At 36.6% G+C, this 25,155-nt stretch overlaps 1 protein-coding gene across 2 annotated transcripts; it reads right to left on the bottom strand.

Annotated features, from left to right (window-relative positions):
- Positions 1–254: 254 nt before the first annotated feature.
- FAM133B (family with sequence similarity 133 member B) lies at positions 255–24,291 on the bottom strand. 2 transcript variants are annotated; one of them, XM_082846788.1, is made up of 11 exons: positions 24,265–24,291; positions 17,752–17,849; positions 15,532–15,610; positions 14,770–14,844; positions 14,601–14,633; positions 14,096–14,158; positions 13,537–13,629; positions 12,139–12,189; positions 6,948–7,040; positions 4,316–4,363; positions 255–1,421 (listed from the first exon to the last, which is right to left on the bottom strand). In XM_082846788.1, the coding sequence occupies exons 2-11, from the start codon at positions 17,841–17,843 to the stop codon at positions 1,335–1,337; spliced, it is 714 nt and encodes a 237-aa protein (XP_082702914.1). In that variant the 5' UTR covers positions 17,844–17,849; positions 24,265–24,291; the 3' UTR covers positions 255–1,334. The 2 variants fall into 2 exon arrangements, with proteins under 2 accessions (XP_082702914.1, XP_082702913.1); XM_082846787.1 differs by lacking the exon at positions 24,265–24,291 and adding an exon at positions 24,051–24,164.
- Between the last annotated feature and the right edge of the window lie 864 nt (positions 24,292–25,155).

Raw genomic sequence — 25,155 nt, 5'->3', positions numbered from 1 at the left:
ACTAGTAAACAATTCAGCAGGAGACATGAGGCACAAAATCTTAGTAAAATATGACACAGGAAAAGCAAATATGTAATTCTCACTTAAATTTAACTTGTCATAATCCATTGTGAATATACAAAGACAAACCTTTAAAACGTTATATTTACTAAGATTCTGGCAATAGTTTTGTGTAACAAGACACAGCATACCAGGCCTGTCACTCAACTTATTTATGGTTAAGTCTCAGCTTCAATATGAAGCTGTTAAAAAAAAAAAAAAAAAAAATCAAAAACCTGCTTTTTACATGCTAAATATCTTGGCAAGTATGCTGTTAAACACAGTAAGGAATTTAGAATAGCAAGAATAAGGAGTTAATAAAAAGCTAAACATTACAGCCTAAACAAAACTCATACAAAAAATAAAGGAACTATCACTGATTACATAAAATTTTCCTGACTGGTTAAAACCTAACAGTATAAAACATGCATTTTAGAATCTTTAGCTATCAAGTTCAAAAAGTACCAGTGTCATTTGAAATGATTCCTTTTCAAAGCCAAAGTGTAGTCAAAATTAGTTCAAATGTTATAACACATTCTAATGCTAAAAAACATTCAGTATTATTGAAGTGGAGGTAAATCCCAGAGCTTTTGGGGCATTCTCATGCTGCAAAAGGCTATTTCTCTGGTTCACTCAAAGTAGCATACGACAGAGTCCAACGATGTCACTAAGCTCAGTAAAGGGCAAGACTGCCATACCCGGCCCTGACCTCCCCATGAAGCATGGCTACTGTGTCCACAAAAATAAGATGTGTGAGGATAAAGGCACGCTATTCTGCTAGCTGAAGTGATATCAAACCCCACCCCCACCCCGAAAAGCTCCTTCCCCAGGTAAACAAAAGTATACAAGAGGAAAAAATTAAAATACGCTTATCTACAGAGTAAGGATTTTGAAACGTCAACGTAATCCCTACTTCAAAAATGTTAACTAGAGTCATCTGGTCATGTCTGATTACATCTTAGTGATGTATCCAGATTCAGTTTCTGTTGATTTATCATTAGATACTTCTAGTCAAAAATATTAACTTTATTCCCAAATATCTTAACCACTAGTATGACTGCGGTGTGTTATCTCCCAGTTATAAAGCACTGGATGAGAAAAAAACAGATGTTCAAGCAGCAGGCAACAATTATGGCCCTTTCACACAGCGGCATCTGAGTGGCTACTGATAGTCCAGGAATAATTCTAAAAACAAGAAAATTCATGCATTTTAGTAAATATGTCATAATGTTCACAGTTGATATTTCCTTAGACATTGCACTTTCTTTATAAGTGAATCCTGATTCTTCTTAATGTTATGGTGAGTCAGGACTTGAACTAGCAGCCTTCTTTTTCTTCTTCTTACTGTGTTTCTTATGCTTCTTTTTCTTTTTTGTTTTTTCCTGAAAAGATAGTTCCATGTTAGACATAGCTACATGAAAATCTGCAAATTAAAAACAACAACTTCACTATGGTACTTCTAATCTACCATGTATAGTTATTTCTAACAATCCACACAAACAAGTAAGCTACTGAAAACATTTCTCGAAAAGTCTCAATAATATTGTATGACAAAGAGAGTGCTTGTCAATTTTCAAAAGATAAGGAAAACTCTAGGTCAGTAGCACATTAATGTAGCTTCTAACAAGATTTCTTGTAGAAAATAAATTCAACTGGATTATGGTATCAACTGTTATACTTCATGTTATCTAATTTTTAAAGGTGAAATCATTTTAGTTACTACAAAGGAAGTGTCATACCACAGCAAAACACAATTGTTTGTAAAATGATAACTTTTAGAGAATACATTAAACCTGCTACTTTTAAGTAAATAGGAACAGGTATTAGGTACTGCTTAGACTGGTAGCGCTACTTTAATTATTAAGTTAACAACTATCTGGTACAAAATACTGACGTACAGTTGAAAAGTATATTTAGCTTAGAAAAATGGACGCTTGGTTTTTAGAGGAAAACACCACTGAGGCCTAGTAAAAGTAGTCATACTGTGACTAGACAAAGGAAGCTAGAATTCTGCTGAACCCTGACTCTCTTGACTTTCTGATGTAAAAGAGAAGGCAGAACATTTAGAAACAGATATGTGGAAATGTAGTATCAAATAATATACTAGTTGTTGATATTCAGGAGAAGTAAAAAGAAAAGGCAAGAGCCTTAATTTAAGGGTGGCAAAAATAAAACTTCCTCTCCATCTCCTTATCTATTAGAACTTCCATCCCTCCGCCTTCCCTAAGGCCTCTATCACTTTGTGACACTAACAAACTTTCACTGTTCTTTTCATTACGAGCCCAGGTATGCAGGGACTTTTAGAGAGTCCAAAATCTTATATCTGGGCTTTTAAAAATAAGTTTTGGGTATAGGTTACTTTTTCATAAAAGGATAGTTGGCCACTCTGTTCTTAAAACACTTTTCTTCTTGGCTTCCATGACACCTCACTCTGCTGTTTTCCTTCTATCACAAAGACCTTGTTTGCTGGTTCTTCTTCCTCTGCTCAACCTTTGTGGGCTTCCTTCCCTTCTTTTCCACATGCTCTCCCAGTAACATGCTTTAAATACCACTTAACAGACCAAATCTTTATATCCAGTCCTATGCTCTAAACTCAAGACTGCAAGTGCCTTATTACTAGCTCTACCATGCTAGTTATTAAAAATGCTTAATTTTTCCCTCCAAATCCTTTCTCAACCATCTCAGTGCATGGCACCACTAATTCATCATATCGTTTAAGCCAAACAATCTAAACTATCTTTGACTCGACTCTTTAACTCCACTCTCCACCCCTGAAGCACCAAGCAAGTCCTACCACCTAAGGCCAAAACATATCTCAAATCCATCATGCCAGTCCATCTCCATCATTACCACTGTAATACAAACAACAGCATTCCTCATTTAGGTGCAGTCATCACTTCTGCCAAAATATTTTTAAAATGTAAAGTTGATTTAGGTTACCTGTTTGCTTTGATTAAAACCTAAATAGTGTGCTCTGTGAGATGGCCTCTGCTTACTTCCCAACCTCATTATATCCCATCCTCTTTATCTACTACGTGTAAGCCAAGCCTACCTTTTTTCACTTCTTCAAACATATCAAGCTCACTCCCACCATAGGTCCTGAGCTCTTCTCTCTGTCTAGGATGTTCTATCTTTCATCTTCTAATGGTTGGCTCTTTTTTGTAAATCAGATTTCAGCTTAATTTTACGTCCTCAAAGAGGCTTTCTCTCCGAGTCAGCCTCTCGTTTGTCACACTCTTATCTATCTCGTACTCCATTATAACAGCCCTACCAAGACAGGACAGTGCCTGCATAGAGAAGCTTAATAAATACATGCTAGCTGAATGCATGAAACAGTAAAGTATGCAAATATAAATTAGAATTATCCAAAATTAACTTTGTGTCTTAATAATCTGAACCAAAGATGCAGTCTTCACCCAAGTTATTTTCCCACTCAGGAAAAATGTCTCTTAAATGTCTCCTTGGTCTTGAAGCATATAAAATGTTATTTCCGAATCACACATTATCAGGTGAACCTTCTCAGAGAAGGACCCTCGTTTTAAGAGTCAGGGACATTCTGGGAAGGGGCAGTTACTCTCAAACCTACAAATGATGCTGTTCTCATTTTTCTTTTACTCCTCCCTAAGAAAATGCCTTCAAAGGTCATAGCCCACACTTATGTGGGTGCTCCTAAATTACTTTGCTGATATGATCTGCATTTCTCCTTGATAATTTGCTACAGACTTTCTCTAGGTTGGTCTGCTTCTCATTGGATACCACTTCCACTTTCCTATTCTCCTCTTTCTACTTCTCAACCTGCATGATAGCAGAGCTGGCTTTAGAAATAACTGAAAGAATCATCTTTATTAGTGAATCATTTATGTTGTAACATTCCTGCTTATTTTTCATTGCAGCGTGTGCTTCATGAGCCTTTTTCTATTATTACCAGGTTTGGCAGATCTGGGAGTATCTACTATCGAAGATGGAGGGAATCACCATACTTTACTCTCATACTTCCTGTTACAGCTTAAGAAAGTCAAACAATAGTTTAAGCTTACATTTCTAACAGTAAAATACTGAAAATGAAACAGAGATGTTTGCTATCAGGATATGCTTCCTTTCTTCTGACCCAATTTAATTTTCTCCAACCCATTAACTGCTGAACTGCTGCTGAACACCACACCTTTCCCAATAAATATTTATTTAGTTCTAGTAAGTGTAATCATGCTTTACAATGACTAATTTTATATTAAAAACAGCTATACTGTTGTCATGTAAAAACATAAGTGATACTTGCTGTTGTTTTTTCTCGTTCTTCACTGCTTTTCTTCTTTTTTGCTCGTATCTACAAAATTAAAATTTTTGTGGAGAACAGAAGATAAATATGTAATTTCCAAGGCATTTTTTTATTCACTAATATACCTTTATGTAAAAAACCTTTTTTTGACAATCAAAAAACATTTTAAATGCGTTATTGTACCTCAAACCTCTATTATATCACAATGAGGATTCAACGAAAAACATTTAAAGGAAAGAAAATTAAATCTCTAGAGGGCTTCTCTTAGATTTTCTTTCACCACCTAAAAACAGCAGTGAGGTACAGCAGATAAAATACATGGGCTCTGAAATAAAACAGACCAAACTCTGAACCCTACCTCTGCTACGTATTACCCTCAGTTTCATCGTCTTTGTAAAATGTAGGTAATATCCACCCTCAAGGGGGAATGCCTGGAATACAGTAGGTGTTTCTCTTACCTATGGTGTTTAACGAATGGTGGCTTTATATATATAGTGTACTCAGTATCAATGAACTGATAAAAATCTTTTCAAGTAACAATTATTACCCCATTAATATGTTATTTCAATATTTTAAAGTGTGATACACTGGATTTATGTTAAATTCAAAGTTGCTAAAGCTGATGTGTATTAATGTTAAATCCAAATGTAACATATTTTATATTAAGACAAACATAATTAATACAATACTAAAGCACAAAAATTGCCGAAATATTGAATTGTCTGGTTTATCTGCTAGGTTACTGTATGTCAAGTACATGAAAATGTAACTAAGAAATAAACTATACAAATAAACTACACAAATAAACTACACAAATAAACTAAAATAGACTGAAGGAATAGAACACAGAAGCATTAAAGACTATTAACTTTCAATAGAAGCGGTAGCTCTCTCCTGAAAGAACTTGGAGAACACAATCCTTGTTTCTGGTGGTTATTCTTGTCATCTCAGTGACTGAGGGGGTGGGGCCAGGACAGGGAGTGCCATCAGGCGATATGCAGGGAGCCTGGACATAACTTTAGAATAGCCTGCTTGACATTCATATAATGGGCCCAATTATAATATAAAATCTAAGTTTATTACAATATGAACACAAAGTATTTTGTACTGGGTTTTAAGATACAGTCAGCCCTCCGTATCCGTGTGTTCAGCACCCATGGATTCAACCAACCATGGATCAAAAATATTTGGGGAAAAAAAATTGCAGAAAGTTTCAAAAAGCAAAACTTGACTCTGTCACATGCCAGCAACTATTTATATAGTATTTACATTGTATTCGGTATTAGATGTACTCTAGAGATAATTTAAAGCATATGGGAGGATGTGCATGGGTTAGATGCAAATACTACGCCATTTTATGTAAGAGACTTGAGCACCTGTGAACTTTGGTATCCACAGGGGTCCTGGAACAAATTCCCTGCAGATATCAAAGGATGACCGTACAGTGGATGTCCTAGAATAGCTATGTCATATAAATAGAGGGAAGACTGTATTTTGTTTCATTCAGAGCTTTACTGGGAATTGTCCACCATTTTGGAAAATGTCATTGGTGACAATGCTATTGTACGGCTTTTGAAGGGCATAGGTCAACATACCTGCTACAGCCTGAATTTTGTCACAGCTTAATATTTTATGTCTTCTAGTGTTATTAGGCGCAAGTACTTATGCATAGAAATATAATTTTATAAAATTATATATTATTCTCTTGTATTCATTTTTATTTCTTTAGGGGACACTAATATAAAAATGTGTACAGGTAGCCTATATTAGCTACAAACTTCATTAAAGGAGTATTACAAAATATTGCTACACATGGGGACAAGAGGTCCTATTTTACAAATGAGGAAATCAAGTCCAAGCAGAGAAATACTTCAAAGATAACTTACAAACCTAAAATTAACTAAGAATGGACTCTAATTCCAAGAGAATACAAAATCTAAGACAGGGATATTAGAGCTGAAAAGGACTGTACAGATTACCTAATTCTACTCCCTCATTTTATGGATAGGAAAACTGAAGTCATGTCAACATTTCTGCTCCACCATATCACCTTTCTACTCCCTAAAGAGTAGTGCCGGGGCTTCCCTGGTGGCGCAGTGGTTGAGAGTCCGCCTGCTGATGCAGGGGACGCGGGTTTGTGCCCCGGTCCAGGAAGATCCCACGTGCCGCGGAGAGGCTGGGCCCGTGAGCCACGGCCGCTGAGCCTGAGCATCTGGAGCCTGTGCTCCGCAACGGGAGAGGCCACAACAGTGAGAGGCTAGCGTACCGCAAAAAAAAAAAAAAAAAAAGAGTAGCACCAAACAAAAACAAGGGAATGCTTGGGTTTTAATATGGTACATGCTATACAGTATCTTTCATGTCATCAAAATGGTAGTAAAAAGAAAACATTAGAAGAGTAAAAAAAAAGATCTCAGATTGGAAAGGTATCTGGGAATATGATTCTCAAAATAAAAGCCATATTACTATCTTGTGTAAAAATACAAAACTTATTCTGAAACGGCGTCTCTTTTACATATTAGAAAAGTGAGTAAATCAAATATCTTATGAAAATTTTTTTTTACTAATTCGTATTTATTAAATCAAGTAACTAAATATTTTAAAGTAAAGAAAATGGATTTGATCATAGACTTACCTCCTCAGTATAATCTGATTCTGACAGGGACTCAGATGATAAAGGTTTATCTTCAGGATACATCTTTCTTTTTTTGCTGAGTCCTTTAATGTCCTATGAAAAATAAATACATGTATGCCGACTGAGATATAATACCATGCCACACGAATTTTAAGTTTTTAAGTTCTATTTAAGAATTTTCCCAATTATCACAAAAATTATCCATTTTCATTTTAGAAACGTCTAAAATTGGTGACAATTATCAGCAATCAGTTTCTAATTCCAATAAAGCAATGCTTTTATTAAATAACTTGAAAAGAAATACCTATACATCCATTTAGATGTAATATCCTCCTTATTTTCTTTAATTATACATGATGAAGTTTTAAAAAGTTAAGGAAAACATATGGTATAAGATTTGGGTCCTTTGCAGTTTAATTCTTTTTGTTTCTAGCCTGGGTTGGATCAGACAGGCCTAGTGTTACAGAAAAGAAAATCAACAGGTAATTATTTGTGATGGCCTAAAAAGGTCTCTGCACCGTAGTTCCCTTAGTGCATTTAAAGTGTTAAATTCACATTAAAAAACAAAACAAAACTTCATCTCTAAGTATTTAATGATGAGAAAATGTATAATTCTGGGGAGGAGTACTTAACGGCTTAAGTACATATTTTAAGAAATAAAACATTTTTAAAGAAATAAAACATTCTGGGAACTTCCCTGGTGGTGCAGTGGTTGAGGATCTGCCTGCCAATGCAGGGGACACAGGTTCGATCCCTGGTCTGGGAAGATCCTACATGCTGCGGAGCAACTAATGTGCCACAGCTACTGTGGCACAGCTACTGAGCCTGCACTCTAGAGCTGCGAGCCACAGCTACTGAGCCCGTGTGCCACAACTACTGAAGCCCGTGCACCTAGAGTCTGTGTTCCCAACAAGAGAAGCCACCACAATGAGAAGCCTGCCCACCACAACGAAGAGTAGCCCCTGCTCGCCGCAACAAGAGAAAAGCCCACGTGCAGCAACAAAGACCCAACGCAGCCAAAAAATAAAATAAAATAAATTAAAAAATAAAGTACCAAAAAAAAAAATAAAACATTCTGAAAACATCTGAAACAAATATGACAGAATGTTAAGATTTATTAAAGCTGCATAGTGAATATGCTGGTTGTCATTTTATTTTTTCTATATGCTTCATCAGTATGTATGAAGTAGTTCATAACAACAAAAACAAAACCGCACAAAGGAAAAAATGCTCACCAGTTAATCTTACACAGAAAAAAATGACCTAAAACTTTTACATAGCATGAACCCAATTTTGAAGATATAAACAAACAAGAAAAGAAATTAACAGTGATGATATGTGTGGTAGATTACAGGTGATTTGTTTCTGCAAACAGCTTTATTATTTTGGTAGAAATTATAAATGTTCATTTTAAGAAAATTCACCAAGATCCCACTACAGGGATTTTGGGAAACATCTCTGTGTATATACAATTTTACATAAATACTTGTTTGGAACCCACTCTTCTCACCCAACAGTATCTTTCCATGCCAACTACACCATCATTTTTGGCTGCCTTTGACATTCACTGAAAGTATATACCACTGAAAGTAGATACCACAATTTACTTAACCCATTTCCTTCTGGAAGGCAGGCATATGAGTTCCTCGCTATTAAAAACAAAGTTGAAATATAGTAAAGGGTACGTGAGGGCAAAATCTTTAACAATAATGACTAAATCAAAGACCAAAGCAGCCTTCATCCAAATGATTTTCTCACTCTCCCATAACCCTCAAAATTGTTTCTTATTTCATTCATTTATGAATCACACTTCACCAAAAAGCCTCTTCGTCAGATTCTTTTATCAGTCATATCAATCTCAGATTATTAGAATATAGTTCATATTTTCTTTAAAAATTGCCTCAACATGTATTTTACCTATTTTTATGTGTATGTGAGGTATTCTCTTTCCCTTAGTTACTGAAGATCAAGTTTTTGCCTTATGTATTCCTAGTAGTGTTTCATAGTCTGTTCATTATATTTAAACTTCATTCACAGCTTATTTTTTATAACCTATATGTCTTTTTTGCCATTCAGAATTTGAATTATGTGGTCAGAAGTTCATGAGATTTGAGGTAAAGGCCTTTCCCATACCAATGTTATACTCACCCATGTCTTTCTCTAGTTGCATTTTCATACATTTAGAATTTTCACTTATCTGGAATATATTTGGCCTTAAGGAGTGCTCAACTGTATATTTTCCAAATGGCTAGTCATTTTGGTCCAAGAAATGCCACCTCTATCATATATTAAATTCCACAAATACTTACAAATTTTTACCTGGACTCTACACTGTTCCATTGTTTTTCTATTCCTGGATCATACCACATTTTTTCATCAAAGCATATGAAAAATGTTTTAACTTTTAGCAGAGCAAGTCATACCCAGTAACATTTATTAAATTTTCACGTTTCTGAATAGATCTGTATAGTTTTCTTCAAATAAGTCCTGCTCACTTCTTTAAGATTTTCCTATATATTTTTTGTTACCATCATAAATGAAATATTTTCTTCCACTATATTTTCTAATTAGGTATTCCATTGGCTAGCACTTTCAAAACAATTTAAAATAAAAATGGAGCTAAAACTAATGACTGATACATATAACTGAAAATTAAAACCATGTAAGATTATAACAGACACCCTAAACAGGATTAACAGAAGCCATAGACCAAAAGGTGTTAACTACCTGTCTGAAAGATTAGCATCCAAAGTATATAACTCCTATGAATCAGAAAGATTAATAACAATCAAACAGAAAAACGGGCAAAGACCATGAATAGGCAATTCACAGAAAATGAAATCTGAATGGCTAATAAACAAATAAAGGGGCTCAAACATCTCTACACACTGAACTGGCAAAAAGGGAGGTCTCACAGCATGACAAGTATGTATGAGGAACAAGGGTACTGTCATACATTACTAGTAGGAATGTAAATTAATAACAAGCACTTTGGTAAGCAAAATGTAGACAAGTGAAACGTATGTATATCCTAGGACCTAGAAGTTACACTCCCAGGTATACCTCAGAAAATTAATGACAACTTAAGGAAAAGGAGAAATGGATAACAAATAGCCATTGCAGCACTGTTTGCATTACTGAAGAATGAAAATAACCTAGATGTCCACAAACAGGAGAATGGAGATACAAGTTGTGGTGAGTTAAAATAACGGAATATTATAAGCCAAAGAAACAAACTTGAGAGTATCAACAAGAATAAATGTCAACAGTAATTTTGAGAGAAAAAAACAAGCTTCAGAGGAAACATGGTGACACCCTTCTGAAAATACAAAATACTCTCAGTTATTTCTGAACACATACTTATGTTAATAAAAGTGTATAAATATGGATGGGAAGGAGGCACAGTAATTTCAGAAACAGCTGTCTCTAAGGAAGGAGAAAGTGCCTGGGACTTCTTCTTTTCCCATAAAACAAGACCTGAAGCAAATCTGACAAAATTTAAACCATCTGTTAATTCTAGTTGGTATACATATGGGTTATTTTTTATATATGTTGTATATCTTGAAGTACTTCAAAAATCACAGTGCAGTTGTTTTAGTATTTCATGTTTGCAAATTGCCAGTTTTTAGTTTTACAATTTTTTTTAAAACATGAAAGTAACCAATTATTCTTATTTTATAATGGTTTTGAAAAATCAGGAAGTTCTGTTGAAATTATATCACACCCTATTGGCAACTATTAAAATAATCACACGGTTTCTTTCCTTTGACCAGTTAATATGGCAAGTTATATTAATAAATTTCTTATCCTTGAATCCTTGGAATTAAACCAACTCTGTCAATATGGTTTCTTTTTTTAGTGTGTTAATGCATTTTTATTTGCAAACTGATTAAAAAAAACCAAAACACGTCTAGGTATATACCCCAGAGAAATGAAAATATACGTCCATACAGAAACATGCATATTTAAAGCAGCATTATTCACACTAGCCAAAAGGTACAAACAACTCAAATGTCCATCAATGAATGAATGGATAAACAAATTGTGTTATATACATACAATGGAATATTATATGCATTCATAAAAAGGAATGAAGTACTGATACAGGCTACAACATGAATGAACCTCGAAAACATTATACTAAGTGAAAGAAGCCAGTCACAAAAGGTCACATATAGTATGACTGCCTTTATATGATATATCGAGAATACACAAATCCATAGACATAAAGCAGATTAGAGGCTATCACGGGATTGGGGGTGGGTGGGGAGAAGGAAACTAGTTACTTAGTGACTATGGGTTGTTTTTAATGGAATGATGAAGAAGTTTTTTTTTTTTTTTTTTTTTTTTGCAGTACGCGGGTCTCTCACTGTTGTGGCCTCTCCCGTTGCGAAGCACAGGCTCGGGACGCGCAGGCTCAGTGGCCATGGCTCACGGCCTAGCCGCTCCGCGGCATGTGGGATCTTCCCGGACCAGGGCATGAACCCGTGTCCCCTGCATCGGCAGGCAGACTCTCAACCACTGCGCCACCAGGGAAGCCCGATGAAAAAGTTTTGAAACTAGAGAGGTGATCAACGCCCAACACTGTACATACACTAAATACTACCAAACTGTAATTTAAAGATGGTTAATAGCATATTATGTGAATTTCACCTCAATTTTTAAGAAATGATATACAAAGACTGAATAAAATACAGTGACACTGGCCTTTATTTTCCTTTTATTAGTAGTTGCTTTCTTTAGGCTTTTATTTTTAATAATCAGAAAGATTTAAAAATATAAACCAGAAACTTAGGTAGGGATAAATTAAGCATTAAGTATAGATAAGCTATAAATGAAGATAAAACATCTACTTACAGTAGAAAAAAGTTTTCAAATTTAGCTATGGTACACTCAATTTGAAACAGAAGTCCATGTTCTTTCATTAAAAGGACCTTCTTTAAAATGACTTGAGGAAACAAAGGAAATGTTTAGAATCTTCATTATTTTGAATTTTAACCTGAGATAATACATTTATCTATACAAACTCAAATTCTCTGCAGGAAGCTTCTTCTGATCTTTTACCTTCAAAAATGAACTCATAAGCAAAAGAAATCTTTTAAGGTAAAAAGGGGAATGCTTTAATGTTAATTTTTTGAAGCAATTCTTGAAGTAAATGAAGTATCTTAAGGCACTGTAAAGTATAAATTACCTTTTCTTTCTCAGTTGCATCCTTTGACTTCTTCTTCTTTTTTAAACTATCCTAAACAAATAAAATATATATATATCAATTTTAAATGTGAAAGGTACAGCATTATGACAGAAGGAAGAAAAATACCAAAAAAGTGATTTACTCTATGACCGAAAAAAGTTTACTTCCAGAATTTTATTCTGAAAATACGGGAGAAATACAGGTTGTGTATATATGTGCTTATGAGGGAATGAGACTTCTTCATTTATCTGGCTGTATATCAAATCTCTGTACAACTAAAACAACGGACATTATCTGTATAACCACAGGGTTTATTTTAAAATAAGACTTTATGCTATTGCCTATTTTTACCTGTAGTGATCATATGCACTGAAGTTCTAATTCACACCATGCTCAGACATCAATTTGATTTCCCTACTCTTCCTTATAAAGTGGGGAGGCAAGAATTTCTACTTTTGAATCCCTCAGGGCTAGCTGTTAAACTCTCTGAGCCTTCCTTATCCATGAAGTGGGATATACAAAAAACTACTTCATAGGGGTGTTGAGAGGATTGAGTTAACAAGTCAAGTGCTTAGAACTGGGCTCAATCTATAGTAGGCATTCTATAAATGTTAGCTATCAGTATCATTAGACTGGCTCTTCGGCTTTAAAAAACAAAACCAACATCTACTGAATACTTTATATATGCCAGGCATTCTATCAAAAGAAGTCTCAGTAGGGCAAGTAGATATCTGCCATACAACCATATATCAATAGTTGCTTTGTTCTCCTGGGACCCCAGGACAGTGCTCATCAAATTGTGGCCCATGGACAGTACTGCATCAGAATCCTAGGGACCACTGGTTTAAAATGTAGATTTCTGATCCTAATCGGACTCACTAAATCAGACTCTGGAGATAGGGCCCAGGAATCCACATTTTTATTATAACCTGCATGTATTTCTTATGACCACTAATGTTTGAGATTTAATTGCATCTGATAATTCTGGATAGTACAGAACAGATTTAGGTACAGTACAGTAAAAAGGACACTGGATCAGATATTAGAAGATAGATTCAACTTCCAATTCTAATACGATCTGTATGAATTTAAGCAAGATGTTTTCATCTGCACTATAAATTTTTTATGTAGATGGGAAAAATAATGTCTGCCATGCTTTATCATAAAGCTGTCCTAAAAATGCTGAGATGTGGGGACCTATATGTCAAAGTACTTAGAGAACAATTAAATGCCCTATGTACAATATTATTAAGTACATCAATTAAGTGACACAGAGCATCAAAGTACAAAAACAGTATCACATTTCTAAACTGAGAGCAATTTAAGACAGGAAGAACTTAAAGAAGACCCTAATTAAATGTCTGCTATCCAAAATATTGCTCATTTAAATGATTTTACCTTACTGTCTGATTCAGTTTCTGACATGGAACTTTCAGAAGATTTATGTGAACGGCTCTTCTTTTTCTTTTTCCTTTTTCCTTGTCTCTTATCCTACATGAAACATTTCAGAAATATTTGCTTTCTGTTTCAAAAATATAATCGTTGCATTTTATTAACATCAAAACTTAATCAATGAACAAAACTTGATGAAAGGACCAGCGTGTAAATATGTTTTACTTAATAATATTTAAAATGTAACTTACATCACTTTGTTTTATTAAAAAATGTTAAGTGATGAGTCACATGTAATTCTTAGCTAAAACAGAATTTTTGATTTTTAAATCCATTTCTTCTACTAACATTTTTAAATGAACAAGACAAATTTAGGAATCTAAAAAACACATTTACCAATATTTAAATACCTAGTTATTTACTCACATCAGCGCTCTCAGTTATGGATGATTAATCAAAAACTGGAAGTAAACATTTTTAACAGCTATTTCATAATGGGTTTCTTCCACTTGTCACTAAAGATATCAGAGATATTATTTCATGAATCATTACAGGCAAACATTACCTCATCTTCAGAATCTGAAGAACTGCTGGAAGAATCAGAGCTTGATGAAGAAGAAGATGAATACTTGACCAAGCACAAAACAATTAAAGCTTGTGAGATGCAGGAATTTTTTTTCTTTTACTAAGTCTCTCAAATACTTAACGAAATTAATCTAGTGTCTGAGAAACAGATGCCATATTCATGACTTAAATATTAAAATGTCAAATCTCACATTCCCTCACAAACACAGACATACACACACACAGACACACACACAAAGTAACAACAGATGTAGCAACAGTAATCAATTTTCCCTCTTTAATAGTAATGAAGGAGTTACTAGGTTATAAGGAGGTTGGCACCTTTCTTTTATTATCACTAATAGAACAAAACCACCCGTAACTACCAAAGGACCTCCAGGTTCCTTGACTTAGCTAGAGTTAGCATACAGGTTATATCAATTATTCTTACTTTTTTTGTAGGCTCTTGATTATAACATTTAGAAAAATGGAAAACTTTTGCTCACCCTACCAGATTTCTTCTTTTCTTTTTTCTTTCTCTAAAAGCAAACAAATACAAGTACAAATCTAAATAAGGTGGTGTTTTCAAATGTATCTATTAATAGTAGTACACAGCATTATTATGAAAACCCAACTCTGAGATTAAGAATAGCAATAAACTAAAAATGGCATTACCTGTCTTTTTCTGGATGAGCTCTCACTTCCACTTAATAATTTCTCCCTGTGTTTTTCTAGTTCTTTCTTCCAGTTCTGCAGAAAAGTTATAAACACATTAGAGGCTACCTATCCCCTTCTAATACACCTAAATATATAGAGACAGCCACTACTTTCTTCCTTCCATCCTCTACTACCTCGCTCTCATCTCAGCCTCTAATTACAGTCAAAAGATACTGCAGGTGCCAGAATCCTTTACCCTGTCACCAAAGGAGCCTCTACGAGCTCCTTTCAAAGAGGATATTATGAGGTGGGAGCTCCTCACTGTATACTGAAAGGAAGAGTAGGTATTATTACTGAGGCTGAGAACTTTTTTCTTTTTAACAATGGTGGTTAGATTCTCTTTCCAGACAGTAAAAGTTGCATTAATCTATACTGTGGCTGAAATACTACATATATGTTTGTAATCAAAACAAGCAAACATCACCATGGAAATCCCAGGGTAAGATGGGGACCTGGGGATAAGGGGAGAGAAAGGAAGAACCTAACATTTAGAAAACTTAAGATGATTTAAATTACTGTAAGATGGCTTTTCTCTATTTCTTTTTTTAAGAAATCAAAATATACAAACCGTATTCAATATAACAAAAACACTTCTACAATACAGAGCACCCTTAACCTAAAGAGCTAGGCCCAAACTCTTGGTTTATTAAAAAAAAAAAGATTTCATTTTTTTTATTATAAGAAAAAAGATAATTTTTTTTAAAGGCACAATTTACAAACCTCATTCATCTTTTCTTCAAATTCAGCCAATGCCTTGGAGCCTTTCTTTTTCTTTTCTAGTTGTTCTTTCACTTCTTCCCTTAAAAAAATAGAATGTACAAGTAAGTTTTCAAGCTATTCAAATTTGAGACGGATGCTTACAAACAAGGCAACAAAAATTTCATAAATAAATTTTTCTTAATATCCTAATAAACCTCCATTCTAGTTCCAGTGCTGCTACATTTTAAATTTCTTTGTTCACGTCCTTGTAAATCAATTATCATAATAAAGCCTATCAGATAACACTAGTCACTCCCCTTCTAAATACAGATTATAAGAACTAACACACCAAACATTTGAGCACTTCCATACAACAGGCACTGCTTTAAATACATCTTCCTTTAATCCTCACAACAATCCTGTGAGAAAAGGTAGTATTATCACCCCCATTTTAGAGATAAAGAAGCTGAAACTTGAGGAAGGTAAGAAAATCTGCCTAAGGTCACAAAGCTAGTAGTTTCAGTGTTAGGGTGAGTTAAGGTCTAAAAGACTGAATTACTATAGTCTATTACTAAATCACCCATTTTATAATGTACCTGCTTTTAAGAATGAGTAGCCCTGGCTGGCATCTGGGAACTTAGATTTTGGTACCACCCCCTGATAAGAGTGGCTTACTGTGCCTGTCTATACAAATAATATAGTTTATATGAACACCTTCATTCCTTCTGGAAGTCTGGAATTTTGGCACCTGACAGGCAGAGGCGGATCAGTCGCCAATAAAAAAGCTGGACACACTGAATCACACTGGTTGGCAATACCTTACATGTGTTATCATAACTCATTGCTAAGGAAATGAAATGCATCCTGTATGACTCCACAGAAGCAGCCTTGGAAGCCTGCGTCCAGGTTCCCCTGAACTTCACCCCATGCACTTTTTTCCTTTGCTGACTATGGCTGGTATCCTTTCACCATAATAAATCTTGCCCACGAGTACGACTATCTGTGAACCCTTCTAGCAATTACCCAACCTGAGGGTTGTCTTGGCGACCTCTGACCATACATGTAATCCACTAGCTTAGGCACTTCCCCTTTAAAATTCATCCCTTCTCCCCAATTTTAAAGATAAAATATACTTTGTTTTGAGATAATTTATTTTTTATATTTTTTCACGTTACAGTGCCATTTAATACACATATTTTTTGCAACACAGAAATTCACATATAAAGATCTCATTAAAATCATGAGATAATTTATTTTTTGGTAAGCTGCAACAATAAACAATAGCACTCAAGAACATTCTAAGAGGCAGACACAGCTTACTTCCTATTTAACCCAAAGGAAGGATTCCCTGTTGTATGTAAATACAACTTTCAACTATAGTTGCCCAGTTATCAGGGGCCCTTAGAAGGAGTCCAAAGTTAACAACTCTGAAGCTTGCCTTATGTTACCTCAGGAGTATGGGTATTTAATAATAAGAAATACTAAAAAACAATAATGTAAGTGCTATGATACTTTATTTACAAAAAATCAGAGCCACTCAACAAGGGCAAAACAAACAAAAAATTTAAAACAAAACTTTTACAATGGGAAACCCTAACTCTTTGAAAAGCCAGCGGATAAAACTAGAAACAAGGTCTAAAGTCATCTTTCTCAACACCTAGTTATACCCCGTGGAAGGGCAAAATTATTCAAACCATTTTAAATAGCTTAGAACACTTCAAGGTTAAGGTCTGTTTTAAGACATAAATATGTGCTTGGTATAAAAGATTCTCTGCGGCTTCCCTGGTGGCGCAGTGGTTGAGAGTCCACCTGCCGACGCAGGGGACACGGGTTCGTGCCCCGGTCCGGGAAGATCCCACATGCCGCGGAGCGGCTAGGCCCGTGAGCCATGGCCGCTGAGCCTGCGCGTCCGGAGCCTGTGCTCCACAAGGGGAGAGGCCACAACAGTGAGAGGTCCGCATACCACAAAATAAATAAATAAATAAATAAATAAATAAATAAATAACAAAACAAAACAAAAAAGATTCCCTGGCAGTGCTTTAGCTATATTGGGTGGTGGGTTCTCAAATGTTTGCTTTACATTCATGCATGTGTTTTATACATTCAAAACAAAGCACATATCAAATACCACTTCAAAAAATTATGTATCTAGCAACTGCTCGGCAATCAATAAAAGTTGTGAAAATAACCTTTAAAAAATGTATGAAAACCTTATATATAGATAAATTGTTTCACAAATACCAGGTAGGCCTTGGTCGATTCAGATAATCTTGGATCGTTGGACCTGAAGACTGGATTGGACCCCTTGATCTGGCCATTGCTATTGGGTTCATATAGGCCTTGAGGAAAAAACAAAAATTAACTCCATTAAAATAACCACCGAAAACACAAAAGTACATTTGCATACTCATAACGCAATCTTTATTATAAATGCATACTATATCCAACTAAGCATGAACAATCTGACTAACCAACTTTTCATTACAAAAAGTAGATTTAATGCTCTATTAAGCCTCATAAGTTTGGGAGATAAGTAATACTGCTCTTTCACAGAAAATGTGTTTTTACCAGAGATTTGATGAAAATAATAATGACATCTCTCTCTTACTCTAAGATGGCTTTACAGTGCTTTCTCCTAAAGCCCAATAAAGCTCTGAGGGTAATAATATTATGCACAATGGTAAATGAAGAAACTCGATTCCAAAGAAGTTAAAGAAGACCTAACTCTAAATTCATTGCTTATTCTACTATATCTTCTATCTCAGGAAATACTGTGCCATGCTGAGAGCAATTTTATACACAAATTGTTAACATCAAAAATTAAATCATGCTAGGCAACAAAAGAAAAAATAGATAAACAAGACTTCATCAAAATTAAAAACATTTGTTCATCAAAGAACACTATCAAAAGACTGAAAAGACAATCCACAGAATGGAAGAAAATATTTGCAAATCATGTATCTGACAAGGGTTAATATCCAGAATGCATAAAGAAATCCTACAACTCAACAACAAAACCCCCAAACAACCCAATTCAAAAATGTGCTAAGGACTTAGACATTCCTCCAAAGAAGATGTACAAATGTCTTAATATGCACATGAAACGATACTCAATGTCACTAGTCGTTAGGGAAATGCAAATCAAAATGACGAGATGCCACCTCACCCCAGTTAGAATGGCTACTAAAAACAGAAAACAACAAGTGTTGTCAAGGATGTGAAGAAACTGGAACAATTAAGCATTGCAGGTGAGAATAAAAAATGGTGCAGCTGTTTTGGAAAAGCTTGATGATTCCTCAAAAAGTTAAACAGAAACTCCACCTCTAAGTAGGATTGAAAAAGAATTGAAAGCAGGGGCTAAAACAGATATGTGTACACCCATGTTCATAGCAGCATTATTCACAACAGCCAAAAGGTGGAAACAACCCAAATGTCCATCTATGGAAGAATGGCTAAACAAAATGTGATATATACATACAATGGAATATTATTCAGCCTTAGAAAAGAGTGAAATTCTGATACATGCTCCAACACAGATGAACCTTGGAAGCATACTAAGTGAAATAAGGCAGACACCAAAGGACAAACGTTGTATGATTCAACTTATGTGGGGTACCTAGAATAAGTAAATTCATAGAAGACAGAAAATAGAGTTTACCAGGGGCTGGGAGTTCCTGTGTAATGGGTACAGAGCTTCTTGTATGAGATGATGAAAAAGTTCTGGAAATGGACAGTGGTGATAGTTGTACAACACTGTGAATGTACTCAATGTCACTTAACTATACACTTAAAATGGTGAACTTTGTTATACATATTTTTGTACAATAAAAAACCACAGAAATTATATTACGCTCTGTATACTACACTTACTATAGCAGTAAAACACATTTTTAGACACTTTCCCCCAAAATACACTGAGACAAATAAAGCAGAATATTTGTTTCTTTCTTTTTTTTTTTTTTTTTTTGCAGTACGCGGGCCTCTCACTGTTGTGGCCTCTCCCGCTGCGGAGCACAGACTCCAGACGTGCAGGCTCAGCAGTCATGGCTCACGGGCCCAGCCGCTCCGCGGCATGTGGGATCCTCCCGGACCGGGGCACGAACCCGTGTCCCCTGCATCGGCAGGCGGACTCTCAACCACTGTGCCACCAGGGAAGCCCCAGAATATTTCTTTGTTAATGACAGTGTCTAGCAAAGAGGTGTTGCTTTATTAAATAGAATTCACAAATCTGGTCTTTAATTCAGTCTCAACCTCTTGACCCTATGATTCAGCTTTCCAAATTTAATTCAAGTCAACATTTATAAAAACTCTTCTACTTTATAAATAAAAAGAATTTTGGTTGAAAATGACTATTACCAAGGTTGATTTTAAACCTAATTACCTAACATTTGAACAGAAGTGAAAGGGTACAATGCATCTGATGCATTTTATTTAACAATATCTTTAAAAATGACAAAATCACCCACCTTCATAACAAATATAAGTTATATATTTCTAGATTACTCTGGCAGAATAAACAATATAAAACCACTATAAACAACACATACCGAGAACTACTTCCATTCAACTGGATACTGCCTACTTACTTGAGATGAAAAAGTTAAACCTTTAATATAATTTTCTTACTGGCAGGAATGAATGCTAGAGCTCCTACGGTCAGAGATGTTGAATCAGGGCTACATGTGGATATCAAATGCAACGTTTAAGACCGAGGCATAAAGTCCTATTTTTTATATCAAATGTTATGCCCTCAAATATTTCATTCAACTGTCTCTGCTGAGAATTTCAATCAGTTCATGTGGAAATGACAACCAACAGAGGCCACAACAGAGCAGCTGCTGGCCCAACCAATGACACTGACAATCATCCTAACCAAAAGCAAGTACAATGTGCAAGCTAAGATCATCACTTTAAAAACTATAATATCTATCATCTATCACCTCATTTCTTTGGTAGCATGTCATAATTTTAGCAGTACTCAATAGTAAAATATTTTAAGTTTAAAACTGTAAAAACTTTATTTTTAAAGTTGTAAATATATACAAGGATGTTAAAACTGTTATCACTAAAATAGGAAAAACTGAAAATACCCAAAGAGCCGTCAATTTGAGATTAATTTAATACATTATATTCGCAAAATGAAATACTATGTAGCCATTAAAAAGATGATGTCTAAAATTTCTCAGGTGAAAAGCAAAAGCAAGTTAAATATATATATATACCATTTTAATAAATAACTATAAATTTTTAAAAAGTTTTTGATGCATGTGCACCAAAATGTAAAGGAAGACGTCTACTTTCATCATTTCATACAATGGAGAAAAAAATTTAAAATAACTCATTACCTTTATAAAACAAAAATAAAAATACTACATGCAAACACTGCCATAATATTAATAGTAAACAAAATGAGAAAAATTCAACCACTCTAAATACCTCCATTATTTATTTCAATTATAATAACAATATTTATGAAGCGCATCTCACAAGCTCCTTGCAAAATTCTGTGCTCATAATTATTAAGCAACAGTGCTCATTTTACTGTGCACAACAGAAAGGTTTTAAAAACAAAAAAGTATTTCACAAAGGTAAAGCTCTTTCACTTATTATGCGTTAAGTGTGAAAAATAATGCTTCTAACATTAGGCGGTGGGTGGCTGGGCATCAATCAAAATAAAGAAACTGCAATTTCTTTAAATGTCTATGACAATCACTTTAAATACTATGCCCTTTTAAAGCAAACACTCATACTCATATGTAACTAGAACTGCCTGTGGCTCCAAGCTGCTGCTGTGAGTTTGGGTAACAGAAAACGATTTGTCTTTGAAACTTAGGATGGCAAATTGAGCTCAAGGGAATATGTAAGTGGGCAGCTAGGAAAAAAGCAATGCAGTGAAACTGCTAAAGACAAAATGCGCAGAATTTCATTTGCTACTTTGATTACCTATTTTTATCTAGAGGATACATCTGTTTTAGTAACAGAAAAGAACACGAAGGAAACTTCTGGAAAACAATGGGCACAAAGGGTGGCCATCACAAATTAAAGTGCCCTTTACAAATCTCAAGAATTAAAATGTTCAGTGAAAAAATAAAAGCCGTTCAAGAAGGTACAATACCAAGAGTGAGCCCTAATGTAAACTAAGGACTTCAGGTGAAAATGATGTGTCAATGTAAGCTCATTGACTGTAACAAATATTCCCCTCAGGTGTGGGAGTTGAAAGTAGGGAAAGCTGAGCATGTCTATGGGCAGGGAGCATATGGGAACTCTCTGTACTTTCTGCTCAATTTTTGCCTTGAGACCAAAACAGCTCTAAAGAGTAAAGCCTATTTTTACAAAAACTTCAACCTGAAATCTATGGCATTTTAGAAAACAATTCTGTCATCTCTAAAACCATGATTTTTATCACCAATGTAAAAAGAAAAAAAAGCCATTATTTTCAGAGGCACACGTTCATTTTAATTAAAATCAAGAGTTATGGGCTTCCCTGGTGGCGCAGTGGTGGATAGTCCGCCTGCCGATGCAGGGGACATGGGTTCGTGCCCCGGTCCGGGAAGATCCCACATGCCGCGGAGCGGCTAGTTCCGTGAGCCATGGCCGCTGAGCCTGCGCGTCCGGAGCCTGTGCTCCGCAACGGGAGAGGCCACAACAGTGAAAGGCCCGCGTACCGCAAAAAAAAAAAAAAAAAGAAAGAAAAAAAACATCAAGAGTTATGATGTACTAAACTAACTTATCAGATGACCCAAGGTGTTTTTTTGGTCCCAGTTTAAACAGTTCCATCTCCTCCTCCATTGCAATGAGGAGACTGAACGAGAAGATCTGCGTCTTCTACCTCTTAATTTCCTGTTTTCCTTTCCACAACCTTTGAAGTGCATATAAAATGTTACCAGAACCACCACGGGCCAAGACAACATACCAAGTAATAAGTAGAGCTCGGAATTATCAAAATGCTCTAGTAAATGAAACTAATTTGGAAACTTTTTCAAATGCTTTAAAAGTATGTGTAAACCAACACCTTTTGCCAGTAAAACAAAACATCTTAGGTCTCTGCATGAAAACTGTACCCAAGGTCCGGTAATTTCTAAGCATTTAAGGCCTAAGGTCATTAAAGAGCCCAAACACTCTTAACACCTTAAACCTAAGGATGCTCCAGGAGAACACCATTTCAACTCTATGAGAATCAGAATACCACAAGGTCTGACTTACAGCCAGGAAAGCAAGACAAAAGAACATTCCTCAACCTTGTAATCAAAGTTCACCACTGTGGTTCCTAGACATCTTTGATTATGAAGACTAAATAAAATTAAAACAAACGTTTTGAAGACAAGAAATATTTCATAAAAGTGAAGCTCTTTTAGTACCTCGCCCCGTCTCCTCCCACCCCCTAACCCCAAAGGAAATAATCACTTAATTTTTAAAAAGCTAGTTCACTAAATTTAGTACAGTAGCTTCAACGACATTTATTTTTTTTCATTTTGCTGCTCAGTGGTTTAAAACTCTATCATAGCCAAGCCTAGGAACTGTAAGGCTGCAACCTAAGCTTACTGCTAATCGCTTCTGTTTAAAGCCCATTCAAACTGATTCATAACCTGGGCTGTCCACACCAAGCTAGTAGCCACCTAGAATGCCTTCCTCCCATCTCCGCCTGTCAAAATGCCCTCAGAACCTCGAATTTCTTACTTACAGATATTTCTTACTCTTTCTGCTATTAGGTACTTCTGCATCTCTTTTATCTCATTTACTAGAATAATCTGCATGCCAAGCACTCGCCCGGCCACCTTGCCTTTTGCACTCTCAACTATTCTGCAAAGTTATGGGCAACACTGATCCCCTCTTACAGATGAAGAAACTGAGGCTCAAAGAAAAGCAACTCATCGTAGGTCCCCCAACTCCCGAGGGACCAGAACTGACATTCCAGTCTGGGCCTGACTCCAGAGTGAACATTACTAGGCCATTCGTTCCTTTACAGAGCCTACTAGGTGCCAGGTAGTGCTGGACACTGGGGCCCGAAGCCAAATGCTTTGATCCTGGTTCTCAAATGCGAGCCCGACTGCTGCTAGAACTGGGCGCCCTGCAGGCCCCCGGGTGGAGGGACAACGTCCATGGCCTCCGTCCCCCCTGGGTGCGCGATCCCGGTCGCGGTGCGTGGGGGGCGAGTCCTGGCACCTCCACGGGCCTCAGACTTTGGACTTACTTACAGGAGGGTGCAGGGGACCCTAGAGCTCTACAAACTGGGCACTGCTGGCCCGAGTGCGGAAGGGAAGGATGCCAGAGAACACTACCAGAGGGTGCGGCAGGGTTGACGGGGTGTAGAGGAAAGGGAGACTAGAGAGAAGAGAAAAGAGAGCGGGGGAGCCGAAGGCGCCAACTTCGTGCGCGGCGCACGCGCGTCTGGGGCCGGAGCGGGGAGGGGAGCTGGGTCTCCTGGTTTGAGGTCCCAGCGCCGCCGCTGACTCTCAGGCCCAGCCGGGAAGAGCGAGGGGTCCCGCTCTCCTGCCGCCGTGCCCCGCGCCGCCGCATTGCTTTCCCCACCGGGTACTCACCACCCTATTGTCCCGCTTCCCCATGGTGCCGCACTGAGCGATCAGTCAGCCGCTGGGGTAGACCAGGCCAGAGCGGCGGCCGAAGCAGACCCGCCGCAGGTCCTTCTGCCAACTCCCCACCCCGTCCAGAGAGCGGCGCCCCGCAGACCCGGGGGCCGCGGCCGGCCACAGCGCCACCTATCGCCTCGGAGGAGAGGAAGGCGCCCGCACTCACCCGCGGTTCCCAGGGTTCGCCTGGGGATTCCTGTTCTTTACCGCCCACCGAGTACGACAGCCTCGCCCAGGCAGCTCACTTCCGTTCAGCCTTGGATTGTTTTGCTTTCTTCCATTCCTGATGCGCTGAAATCCTTTCTAGAGGATACAATGATTATTCCAACGCTTATGGTGTGCTTAGCATAGTGCAAATGCTGGGGATAAAGTGAGGACCAGGACAGACGTGGTCCCTCAGAGTCCATCAGGCGGTGCGGGAGAAGACACTGCTGTCATAGATGTTGCTAAAGAAATTGCTCTTTAAGTTAAATTCCATTCATCCATCACTCATGCATTCATTTCACACTATTTTTTGAACATCTACTTGGTGTAATTCACTGAGTGGAAGATGGATATGGAGCAGGACACAAAGATAAGAATAAGACACAAATGCTACCTTCAAAGGGCATGTTTGTAATCTGGTAGGGGAGATAGATACACACAGGGTCAACTTTACCACATGGCATGTCATAATAATGGCAGTACAATACTAAAACTTCAAGGGAGGTGGTCTGGGCTTCAGAGAAGGTGTCATTATATTTATTTAGAATTAATAGATCTGGATAAATCTGGACCCATCTCAGTGCAACATCATTAGAAAGTCATCGAAAATCGATTTGGGTCTTTTCTAGGCTCTTAGAAAATGGCAAAATGGGCTTATACTCAAACATATGAGAACTCCTTAAAATCATCTTTCCCAATTTGTCTCTCCCTCTGCGTCGCTGCATCGCACAACAGATGACGCCAACTCCCATTTTATCTCTCAGAACTTTCCCAGACACTCTCGAATGCAGCCATTGGTGGTTCTATTCTGCACTGAAAGTTCATTCTCCTTAGTAACCCACTTTGCTTTTTA

The sequence above is a fragment of the Leucopleurus acutus genome (assembly GCF_964270905.1).
Source record: "Leucopleurus acutus genome assembly, chromosome: 9".
NCBI classification, from domain to species: domain Eukaryota; kingdom Metazoa; phylum Chordata; class Mammalia; order Artiodactyla; family Delphinidae; genus Leucopleurus; species Leucopleurus acutus.
This window is presented reverse-complemented; position numbering and strand designations above follow the sequence as displayed.